A 12384-nucleotide genomic window follows, 5' to 3' on the forward strand; every position below is an offset into this window, starting at 1 on the left:
AAGAACTACTGTGCCTCAAAACTCCCTCAAAACTCATGCATTTATTCCGCTCTACACACCCACACACTTCAAACGTACCCACGGATACACCAGGCAACAAACAAACCTCTGGAAAGGAGGTCATTAAACTTATCTCCAACACCAAAGCAGCCACAGCAACGCAAGTTCAAACTAGCTTCATACCTTGCTTCAGGGCTCCTTCTCCTGCTCTGATGAAGGAGACTTCGTTGGAGTCCACCATGTGGTGTGCACCATCCTCTAGGACGAACCGCACCCCCGAGATCCTGTGCCCTGACACCAGGCCCTTCTCACACGCTTCTCGGAACCCCTGGCAACACCACCCCAAAGTTAGCAGTCTGAAGGCCAAAATGAAGCTTAAAAAGAGAGCAGCATTGACATTACACCTTAAAAAACAACCCCCCACCAGCACCCTTTCAGTTTTTGGCAGCAATCCCCTATCTACCCAACAGACCCTCTCACTTGGTAATGGGAGAAAACAGGGGGGGAAACTTTTCATTCCCAAGTGCTTGAAAACTTTGTACCATCACTCTTTGGCACCTCAGCTTGATACCAATTTATTTTTTTTTAAAATAGAAATCATGTAACAAGCAAAGAAAAAGAAACATACTCAGGATTTTGCTTTGTTAAGGGGCTGTAGAATCAAAAAACAAAAGAATGCTCCATGTGGAAAGAACCACTCTGACCACTGGACTGAAGAAGATGATTCTTTTAAGACTGCATGCTTTTTCCAGGATTTGGCAAAAAATCTCTTAAGTGCTGCATCATGGAATAATGAAGGAATCATTTTAGGTTGACCCATTATCATAGGAATGCAAATATTATATGCTAGGTCCTACCTCAAGTAGTACATGCTAAATTATCCAATCACAGAGAGAACCAGAGGAAGCCCACAGAAGAAATGAGAAAGAAAGAGTATTTGGTAATCCATGCAGGAAATCCAGCTTAATTCCAGTTTCCTTCATAACTGGCCTTAGAGAAGTCACCAAAAAAGTTATGTGTTTTGGGGTCAGAGATGAGAAGCACGTGGCCACAACCAAAAGCAGAAGAGGGGCCATTAAAAGGAGACCCAACAGGAGGAGTTCTGTTTGACAGAAAGGGAAGGCCACCTTCTGCACTGCTATGGAGACAGCGAGCACACAGCACCAAAGAAAACAAACAGCAGCTTCTAAATTAAGTGGAAAACCTAGGAATGCAAGGTATTAAGGAAAACCACACAAATTTGATTCTGCTGCCACTGAAGTAATGGGAAAAGCCTCCTTGCCTGGGGCAGGGCAGCCACAGTAAATGGGTATTTCTTGTGTCCCACACGCGCAAAAGGCTCTGTACCTTCTCAACAGCTGGTATAAATTGTTTGGGAATATTTGTGCCAATGGTTCTGTCTTCAAATTCCAATTTTGTGTAGTCCTCTGGGTCCAGGGGCTCAAGGACACCGATCACTTTGCCATACTGGCCTGCTCCGCCCGTCTGCTTCTTGTGGGTGAACTCAAACCTAAGAACAAGCAGACCCCCCGGAGCAGCAGGGTACTCGTTACACAAACCATCCTCTAGCCACAGTCTTCTAAAAAAAACCAAACCAAACAAAAAAACCCCAGCTCCCTTCCTGCATCTTGCTTCATTCCATCCAGCTCCAGCAGCTAACTGCCAGGGCAGCAGCTGAACAGCAGGGAGGGAGCACCACAGCTCTGCACCCTGCAAGCAGGAACCCCAGGGGGGCTGAGGAGTTAAACCTCTCCAACAACCACAACCACCACAAGCTGCTGCTGCGTGTGGCACCTTCCAACTTCCAGTTTTGCTGGCTGAAGAGCAAGACTTTCATGTCGTTTCGGCACGTACCTACAGCTTCCACCCAGAAAGTACTTGGGAGTTAACGGCAGACACTGGGTAAGGGGATAAGTAGGGGGGAAACCTGCAATACGTTCAGTCCTTTTCTTTCCCTCAACTTGTCCCGGCCAGCACTTGGAGCAGCCTGGGCTGGCGGGAGGTGCCCCTGCCCGTGCAGGGGGGTTGGAACCAGATGAGCTTCAAGGCCCCTTCCAACCCACACCAGGCTGGGATGTGAGCGCGGAACCGCTGAGCAATGACTCAGTGACGCCCGCGGGGCGGGCAGCGCAGCCCGGGCCCCGGGACGCGGGGGAAGAGGCGGCCCCGGCGCCGGCCCCTCCCAGCGCGGCCGCCCCGCGGGACGAGCCGCTCCCGCCATGGAGCTGCCGCCCGCCTGCTCCGCCGCCCGCCGGGCCGCCGCGCTGGCCGCTGCCTACACCTGCTACCGGCGGGGCGGGCCCGGCCGCGGGCTGGGGCTGCGGGACGTGCGGCGGGCCCGGGGGCAGGTGAGGGGCCGGGGGGATGGGGCAGGTGAGGGGCCGGGGGGATGGGGCAGGTGAGGGGCCGGGGGGACAGGGGGGGATGGGGCAGGTGAGTGCCTGGGGGGATGGGGCAGGTGGGGGACAGGTGAGGGCTGGGAGGAACAGGATGGGTGAGGGTTGGGGTGGGGGATGGACCAAACAGGTGAGGGCCATGGGGGGCAGAGACAGATGGGACAGGTGAGGGCCTGGGGAGACGGGACAGGTGGGGGACAGGTAAGGGCTGGGAGGAACAGGACAGGTGAGGGTTGGGGTGGGGATGGACCAAACAGGTGAGGGCCATGGGGGGCAGAGACAGATGGGACAGGTGAGAGACAGACAGGACAGGTGAGGGCCAGGAGGGACAGGGATGGATGGGACAGCTGGGACAGGTGAGGGCAAGACAGGACAGTTGAGGGCCAGGGGGATGGGGCAGGTGAGGGACAGGTAAGGGCTGGGAGGAACAGGATGGGTGAGGGTTGGGGTGGGGATGGACCAAACAGGTGAGGGCCATGGGGGACAGAGACAGACAGGACAGGTGAGGGCCGAGGGGATGGGGCAGGCGAGGGCCAGGGGGGGACAGGGACGGATGGGACAGGTGAGGGACAGACAGGACAGGTGAGGGCCTGGGGCAGGTGAGGGCCAGATGGGACAACTGGGACAGGTGAGGGAAAGACAGGACAGGTGGGGGACAGGGGGATGGGGCAGGTGAGGGCCTGGGGGGACAGGGACAGATGGGACAGGTGAGGGCCAGGGCACCAGGAAGGCTGTGCCTGGTGACCAGCGTCCTGCAGGGTGGGCAGAGCTTCATACACAGCTCAATTAATAATTAAGTGCAAAACAGACTTAATATAAAAAACCCAATTAAGGCTGCTCCGTCAGTGTTTGCAGCGCGTTACTGCAGATAATGACAGGGGGGCCCGGTGGTGGCAATTAAGCTCTATACAAGGATGAGAGATACTCATCAGGTGCCACACCTGCTGCATGAGAAACGAGCCACCTCACCAGGGCAGGAGGGAACAAACTGCCCTGCCCTGCAGGGAGCAGCACTGCTGCAGCCTGGCTCCCAGCTGGAAACGCTTCCTCAATGCTCAGTCATCCAGCATTTAACCAAACTCTTCATCTTTTCCTTATTTAGGACATTGAAGGCGTTGGCCGCAAGTACCACCTGGAGCTGGTGTTAGAAGATGTCCTTGACAGAGTGAGTGCAGATTTACTTCATGACACATGCTGTGGGCAGAGGCTGGCACTCCTGATGTCAATAATTAACAGCCAGCACTTTCTGCTGCAGACCCCAGCTAAGCAAGTGGACAAATCAGTTCATAATACTGGGGGACTGATTCAGATTTCTAGATACTGCAAAGCAGGGAAAAGAAAAAACAAACAAACAAACAAAACAACCCACAACAAAAAAGGCTTAACTCTAGGAAAAGGGAATATCCATTTTCTGCACCATAAAAGCCCCGAGTATCTGGTCCCTGCCACTGTGACACAAGGAAATGCTGAAGGGTTGTCTGGGGCATTTGGGGGCCATTCCAATGGAAGTCACCTGAATGTGCTACTGCAACTGACCAGCACAGGTGACATTCTGCACCTCACACACTGCCCTGCCTGTCCCTGCAGAGAGAAAACTGCCCTTACACTCTTCTCACTGAATTTAACTATGAATTTAACCTTGTCTTAAATACTCACAAATCTCTGTGGGCCACACTCAGAGACAACAGCAACTACATAAAGAAAAAATCTAAGTGCAAATTACCTATACTATACGTGTATTTAATCAAATATTAATACATATAATTAACTGTCTAACAGGAGAGGACTGTTAACTGCACAGCTGAGGTTCTTTATCACCTGGGCAACAGCAGGATTGCTCCAGATGTCCAGTTCACACTTGAAGGAGAACTGAAGAACACAGATGAAGCAGATAATGTATTTTACAGCCGAATCAAGAGCCTGAAGAAAGAGCTGGTGGCAGAATACATACCAGGTACAAAGAATGGTTCTGGGCAAGAAGGGAGATTTTGAAACCGTGTCCTCAAGGGTCAGAAGCAAAGTTGAGCTCAGCTGGTGGTTGATCCATATGGGAACCCCTTCCATACAAGCCAGGGCCAAGGGGATAAGGCCACCAGACCTACTCTGAGCACGTGCTGCTTTGCTTTCTGTCACTCAGGGGGGGTCAATCACCACAGTATTGAATTTACTGATCACTTCTGAGACCCAGAACCAATGATTTGCATGTGACTGTTCTGGAGAACCACCTGCTGCTCCTCTCCCTGTGTGCTGCTCAGTTTGTGGCTGTTCTCAGTACAGAACATCAGACCCCACAGCTGCAGTACAAGGGTCTGCTCTGACTTCAGAGCAACCCCTGCCTTGAAGACCTTACAGAATATATATTAAGAGAAAAAAGTGGGAGGAAAACAGACCCAGTGGTGATGCAGCTGCAATTCCAAGATTATATGGAATGTCTCTGACACAGCAAGAAATGCGAGTGATTTCAGCACCAATCCCAATTACTAGGTGATAAGGTTCTGTTAATGGCTGCAGCTCCATTCAATTTGCTTAATGTGTATTGTTGATGTTGTTTGCCAGACAGCCACGGCAACGTGCCCCCAGAAATGGAGCCCATCCACCTGCTGGCTTGGGTGGCCTCTGGCTACGTGATATGGCAGAACTCAACTGAAAACACCAAGTTCCAGCTTGCCCAAATTAAACACGTGAAGCAAGTGGTAAGTTCCCAGCACTGCCCTGTATTTAGGAGCTCAGCAGCTGTGCCTGCACCGGACTGCAGCTGAAGCTAAGTTCTTAAGCAAGAAACCTCAATTATGTCTGAAATTCTTGGTCTGGTCTGCTTCTAAGCCAGTGTTTGGTTTTGCCCCACCTACCCCTTTCCTCTAGCAAATCATGAAGGCTTGAGTATTTATGGGGCTCACTCCCTCTCTTCATAAACTTTGCTTGCAGAAGCTTATATTAGCAACATGCACATCAATTAAGTTTATGAGAAGAATTCAGGAAGATGTCGTAAGACAGGGAACAAAATACTTCAGGACAAAGCATTTTCTAGTTTGTGCTTATTTCTGAGTGTTTACAAGTGATGTGTTTATCTAGAGCAGATCTGGGTCTGCCCTTAGCTAAGAAATAAACATGACTAGCAGATCTCAGTAGAGCTATTCAAATTAATCATCTCATTTGCTGCCATTATCAACAGGCCCTGAAGACTTCTTGTCTGGAACAGACTTAACTGATAAAGCAACTTCCTTTCAGACAAGTTTTTAGTAGAGCAAAGTCTTTGGTTTTGTTTTCATGTTAAGAAAATTCTACAGCTTCTCCCAGTCCTTCTCTGTGCTATTTGGAGAAGATACACTGTGAGTTAAGAGTAACCCCTAAACAATTTTAAATTCAAGGAAAGTTAATATATAAGCTGGGATACAAAAGCAGGACTATGTATTTAGGAAGCCCAACGTATCAGTCTTCAGATCTGACTTTCAGAGCCCGAATGTCTGGCCGCTCAGAAGAGCCAGTGAGCTCCCTTGGAGTTCTGGCTCTGAAGGAGAGGCAGGAACTCCTCCCGGGAGCAGCATTTGTGGAGGTGCTGCTCCCTCTGATGGCCATCTGCAAACACTTCCCCGCCGCAGGGCTGGGCACCAGCACGACTGAAAAAACCCTCTCTCACCAACCAGAGGAATTTAAGGATAAGGCAAACAGAAGACTACTGAACTATACCAGCTGACATCTCTCATTTGTCATTTGGATTCTTTTTTCCCCCGAAGAACAGACACAAAGGGTGTATGTTCCAGAGGCCAGCACCTATTCTGCCACCCACACAATCACTGATCACTTGTTATCCACTGTAAGGCCTCTGGAATGTGATCCAAGTCTTATCCTACTGGAAATTTAATTTAGGATTATTTGGGTTGAATTGACACCTTGGAAAATCAGGTGTTCCCTTCCCAAATGAGTTCCTGAAGTTGAGCTGTGTGTAGCTTCCCTAAGGGAGTTTCACATTTCACGTTCAGTCTCTTGAGTGTTATTCTGGAGTTCCCAGAAGTACAAACCAGGATCTCTTTGGTTTCTTATAGTGACTAAGCTCCATCTGCTGTATTTGTTAACACAAGCTGCCAGTTTCATCTGAAATGTATCAGAGAATTTTTATAATAACCAAAGAGAACTGATTCCCTTTTTTTACAGTGGGGGGAAGCCCCAAATTCAGCCCTTTCCATCTTGTCTTTCCAGAAAAGAAGTGATGAGTATCTTGAATTTGACTACTTGGTTCTGCTTCATGAAATGGTGTCCCAGGTAAAGCTGTTTTTCTAAAAAGCCTCTTTTTGGTTTAAGTGCATGAGTGTAATCTCAGACTACTTCCTGAGAAGTAGCAGCCAACTAATTACAGAACAAAAGCACTGGTCCTTCACTGTGCCCTGTTTGGAGAAGGGCAGGAGTCCCAAACTACCAACAGCACCCACAGTAAGAGGGGTAATCAACACCTGGAGCTTCAGAACTAGCCTATGGGAGGGGTAAATGCAGTTGCAGCAGAATGAAGCACAACACAGGCTGGAAAAAGATGCAGGAGAACTTCAACTATGTGTGTGTCATGGTGCTCACCTTGTGCTGCCCCTGGGGCTTCATCCACCTCCTGGTCACCAACCCAGCTGGGCAACAGCAGCCAGTGGTGTTCCAATAAAACACTTTTTCCCTTTCTACACTTCTCTTTTCTACCCACAGGAGATCATTCCCTGGCAAATGACAGTTCTCTGGCACCCACAGCATGGTGTCCAAGTGACACGGGACAGCCGACAGCCACAACACCCACTGGAGTAACAGGCCACCTGATTCCACCACTGAAGGAGCTCAAATGCTGCCCACGAAGGGAGGGGAGAGAAACTGGTGAGGAGGGATATGCAATCAAGGAACAAAGTCCTTCCTCAATTAAACTTCTCCTGAATATTGATCTGATAATCCAGAAGGCCCTTCCTCTGCCACGTGATCAAATTCTGCATCCAAATCAACAAAAGGCTACTCACGGCACAGGGGCAGAGATGTTCTCCCTGAAGGCAACTTTTGGCTTTCCCATGGTGCAAGGGCAGCCATATTCCCTTTCCATTCGCTGCAGGAAGGAGGGGAGGAAAAAAAAAAAAAGCAGAAATTAAACCCAAAGCTGCTCCATTGGAACAATACGTTGGAAATTATTTTGCTTACAGGTCTTTCTGAAATGGGAAACTTGATCAGGGCTAACCAGTTTTTTGGTTCAGAGTTGGATTGATTTTGGGGGTCCTGGGTGGGGGTTTTATTATTATTTTAATGTTATAAATTATTTACTGTGATTCTGCAGTCATCCTTGTTTAGGGGCTATAGCTTTAGATACAGGAAAAGGGAACAGCATTAATTACTTTACTCAAATGTAAGCTTTCCAAAACAAAAGCCAGGTTTTCTTCATTCTGTCAACATTGTGGTTGCATCTGTCGTGTTAGACTAAAATAAAAGTATAGATATCAACTTGAAAGAAACAAATAAATCACTGTAAGTAACTACTCCCTCCTGTCTGCATCATCTCTTACTATGGAATGATACATTTAAAAACAGAGCAACAGAGAATTTCTCTTTCCTGTAGGAAATGGCTAATGGTAGAATTCATGATAAGCAAAGTGTGGTGCTCAGTACAGCATTTTTTAGGGATTTGAACCAAAAAGTCAGAATATTCCAGGCAGATGTTTCATTTAAATAGCTTACAAGCCTTCAAAATAGAACCACTGGAGGGAAACAATCTTCAAAAGTTGACCAAGAAGTGAAGCTCTTCCCTAAGCAGCAAACAGTGTTCCCATTAATGTCACAGTGCTTCCTGCTGGGAAGATCTCTGCAGGCAGATGCTGCTGGCACAGCAATGCAGTCCCTCAGCCAGAAAGGAAGGAGGAAAGAGTCAAAAGCAGAGCCCATGGAATCTGCTTTCCAAACTACCTGGGCATAGATTTCCAAGTGCAGTTCCCCCATTCCTGAAACAATGGTCTCTTTGCTCTCCTCGTCAAAATGGACCCTGAAGGTGGGATCTTCCCTCGTGAAGCGGCTCAGGCCTTTGGAAAATTTATCAAAGTCGTTCTGAAAAGCAATCACACCCCCGAGAAAACATGAACTCAACATCCAGAAGCTGCACAACAGAGGCCTCACATTTTTCAGTCAACTGCTGAGCATTTCTACTCTCACAGGGTTATTTTCTGAGGCATAAACTGTATTTATCCCTCTAGTTACTTCAAGTCCATGTTTACCCAGGTCAAAGACATGCATCTTCTTTATGGCTTCTAAAACATGACTCCTTTTAGGCTGTGGCTCCATTTAACTGCTAACTCACACGAAACAATAAAAGCAGCAGAGAAAAAGTGACTCAGTCAGAACAAGGTTGATTTGTAGGCTCCTACCTTGTTGGAGGGCTTCATAGCTACTGAAATGACAGGGTCAGGGATGTGAATCGATTCCTGCAACAACCATGAAGGAAATTATCATACAATCAAGTTCCACTACACCTGGTGATGTTATTTCTCCAGAAAAGCTTGGACACAAGAATCTGGCATCACAAACAGGGATGGCTGTTTTACTTATTTAGTTATATCTCCTACCACAGTGTAACAAACTGGGTAACTCTCCCAGGGATTATTACAAGGCTGGAACATAGTATGTGTCAACCACAGGTTTCCAACACTGTTCCTAGATGCAAGTTGCACCTCTGGATTTCACACTAGTTAGAGGACTCTGCTTCTTACCAAAATTTGTAAATGTATTTAAAAACATTGAAAAATGCATAGATTAATATTTTTGGGTAACAGCATCCACTTCTAATAGCCCAGAAGTTTGCTAACAATGAAGTAATATATGTGATGTAAATCATGGCCAACAGGAGTGTGTCCCTCTTGCACATCCCATACTCGTATGAAGAAACAGTGACAGACTTCTACAGCAAACCCCTGGTGAATCCCACCGTGTGAGGCACAGAGCTGAGCAGCTGCACTCACCATGGAAATGTCAGTGCTGGTTTTGTCAGTGAATGTATCCCCACTGGCACAATCAATCCCAAACAGTGCACATATGTCTCCTGCATACACTTCGTTTACATCCTGAAGAAAGAAAAGTTTATACTTAGAGAACATTGACAGACATATTACAAATTACACCCGGTTTTAAGAAGGTATATAAATACTGGGTTTAAAAGCTTGAAGTTCCAGCTTTGATAAAATGCTGTGTAAATCTTCCACCTCTCTATTCAAAGCACAAAAAGGAGACCTCAGCCTGGCTGCCAACTTACTCGTTTCAGGGGATGAAGCAAACAACACACCATGTTTCAGGCAGTCCTGACCCAGCTAGAGTTCACAAATTTTAAACAGGAAAAGAGAAGGATTTGCAGCAGTCTGATAATCAATCTAAGAACTGTATTCAATAATCACATGGAAGAAAACTTTTTTTGTGTATTTTGCCATTCCTCTTTCCCCTCTCCCAGAAGTATGGCATAGGGGGGTAATACCACAGCTCCCTTTTAGCTATCACCTCAAAGCCATTTTATAATGGCTTGGACATTGATTCTTTCACTTCAGTGGAAATAACACACTGCAGATGGTTCTAGTTCCTTGTAGAGCTCTAAGTGCTAAAGACAAGTGTGAATGAACCACAAAAGCAGAATAGTGACATATAATAGAATCACAGGGGTTGGAAAGGACCTCTCGAGATCATCGAGTCCAACCCCCCTGCTGCAGCAGGAGCACCTGAAGCAGGTCACACAGGAATGTGTCCAGATGGATCTTGAAAGTCTCCAGAGGAGGAGACTCCACAGCCTCTCTGGGCAGCCTGTCCCAGGGCTCCGTCACCCTCATCAGAGGAAAGAAGTTTCTCCTCATCTTGAGGTGGAACTTCCTGTGTTGTCACTTGGTGCCGCTTCCCCTCATCCTGTCACAGGCACCACTGGAAAGAGACTGAACCATTCTTGACAACCACCCTGCAGGTACTGATAGACATTCATCAGGCCCCTCTCAGTCTTCTCCTCTCCAGACTGAACAGCCCCAGGTATCTCAGCCTTTCCTCATCAGACAGATGTTCCAGTCCCTTCCTCATCCCTGTAGCATCTGTTGGACTCCTTCCAGTAGATGCCTGTCCCTCTTGAACTGGGGGGCCCAGAATGGGACACCCTACTCCAGATGTGGTCTCACCAGGGCAGAGCAGAGGGGGAGGAGAACAGATCATCTCTCCCACTCACCTCCATGTTGTCTGAGTGCATCCGGACCAGCCTCTGCACACGCACCCTCTTGCCAGTCCGAGTGTTATAGATGTAATCAGACTTCTTCAGCATCCCCTGGTACACCCGGATGTAGGTGAGCTGCCCAAAACGGCCAGCCTGGAAAGACAGGGCATTAAAAACCAAGTCTCACCCTGGGAGTCCAGAACACTGCTATTCAAAGCATCCCACAAGCTGATCAGATGTGTCTGTTTTGAATTGACACACTGGACACATCAATGAAAACTTTTGTCACAGTCTCAGCTTTCACTTGGCCCTAGGTCACATCTGCTGGCAATTTTCTTTACTTCACCCATTTCACCAGTCCTGAACCTCCCCACCAGACAGCCACACATCAACCAGCCCTTTGACCAGCCCCTTGGCACTATCAAATCTGACCTGCTGCTCTCTAGGCAGCACACAACTGGCCTGGTTAGAGCTGTGTACTTTCTCCTCTCCAACTCTCTCATGTTCCAACGTTCTCAGCCTCAAACAGACCCAAGATTTTCAGTATTTGTTACAAGCAAATAAACCCCCCAGGTTTTAACTAGGAAAATGATGGCAAATTCGAGGCACAAAGTGGGTTACACTTTGAAACTTGACATATTTGTGGATTTTATGGTTGAAACTTTTTTTTTTTTTTAAAGGAACTTTGAAATTTAATGTAAACAAACTGATGTTAAAATTTGTTCTACATGAGTTTTGGTATCACCATTTGTTTGGACTCGCTCTGTTTTCTCCCCAAATCACAAATAATCCATCTGGATGCCTTCCCTTCTCCTTCAGGGTTAACACACTGAATACAACTTGTTTTCTCTGTAGAGGTCAGATATGGGTAGGACAGGAAACTTGCAAGCAATTGCCTGAAGTCAGGGAGCTAATGTTTTGGGCATCCCTTCTCCAGAAGCTTTCAGTTTAACTTCACCACATACAGAGTCACCAAGCAAAAAAGCCATCACATGCACAAACAGATACACTGAAAATCTCCATTTTTTCCCCAGAAATGAAAGGCATTTTGCAGGCATCTGTGCCAAGCAACCAACAGCCCAGTGCTGGTAGGACTTGGGCACCCACCAGCAGCTCTTGCAGGAAACGTCCTGCTTCTCTACTGGTTTTGCTGTACTAGAAAGGAGATCAGTTTGCTCACCTCCAGTTTAAAAGCAAGGCCTATAAAAGGCTGGGAATTGTCTCGAGCAGAGTTCAACAGGAACTTGGTTTTGTCCTCAGAATCCCTTGAAAACGGAAAAGGAGAAGGAATTTGTTATGAAGCAAACACAGCAGCTTCCTCTGAATATGAGCCCAGCCTTAGATCCCAGAGCCTTCAGTTTCACAGGGTTGTATCAGAGGCTTAAAGTTGCTCACATCTGTATCTCCTGTATGGTCAGAAAGGATCTCAGAGAAACTGCAGCAGATCCCAAAAGGGAGGCTGAAACTATGACAAATATCACTAGTCCTTCCCAGTTGTTTTGCTGTGAAAGCAATTAACCACACACTCAAGACAGAACTGATGAGCAGGCCCAGTTTTAGAGTGAAGAACAAGCCACTGCAGATGCCTCTTCTGACTGTGCCCATGAGCCATGTGAGGAGTTTTAGTCTGTTTTAACAGGGAGATGTTAGGGGCTACCAGAGGAACAGCAGCAGTGAGGAGGCAGGTAACCCCTGGGAGAACAACTCTATTAGCATCATTTCTGTTATGATTACACTGTCTGAACAAAGCAAGTGCATTAAGAAGACCTGATGGCCACCCCTAAGCCATGACTGGAATGTGAAGGGCTG

At 47.5% G+C, this 12384-nt stretch overlaps 2 protein-coding genes across 2 annotated transcripts in view; one reads left to right on the plus strand and one right to left on the minus strand.

Moving 5' to 3' along the window:
- GFM1 (G elongation factor mitochondrial 1) overlaps positions 1-12384 on the minus strand; it is a 116567-nt gene that overhangs the window by 2315 nt on the left and 101868 nt on the right. Inside the window, exons 9-16 of the mRNA XM_051626761.1 lie at positions 11756-11840; positions 10591-10728; positions 9359-9460; positions 8768-8824; positions 8313-8450; positions 7382-7464; positions 1348-1510; positions 184-328 (exon numbers count right to left, since the gene is read on the minus strand). Of these exons, the coding sequence (XP_051482721.1) occupies positions 184-328; positions 1348-1510; positions 7382-7464; positions 8313-8450; positions 8768-8824; positions 9359-9460; positions 10591-10728; positions 11756-11840 (911 nt within the window). The remainder of the gene's footprint in view (positions 1-183; positions 329-1347; positions 1511-7381; positions 7465-8312; positions 8451-8767; positions 8825-9358; positions 9461-10590; positions 10729-11755; positions 11841-12384) is intronic.
- Positions 2186-7888, plus strand: LXN (latexin). The gene is made up of 6 exons (XM_051626771.1): positions 2186-2348; positions 3499-3561; positions 4176-4350; positions 4953-5089; positions 6594-6656; positions 7083-7888. Exons 1-6 carry the CDS (start codon positions 2220-2222, stop codon positions 7176-7178), a joined length of 663 nt encoding a protein of 220 aa, XP_051482731.1. The 5' UTR covers positions 2186-2219; the 3' UTR covers positions 7179-7888.

Source organism: Apus apus, chromosome 8 (assembly GCF_020740795.1).
Source record: "Apus apus isolate bApuApu2 chromosome 8, bApuApu2.pri.cur, whole genome shotgun sequence".
Classification (NCBI taxonomy): domain Eukaryota; kingdom Metazoa; phylum Chordata; class Aves; order Apodiformes; family Apodidae; genus Apus; species Apus apus.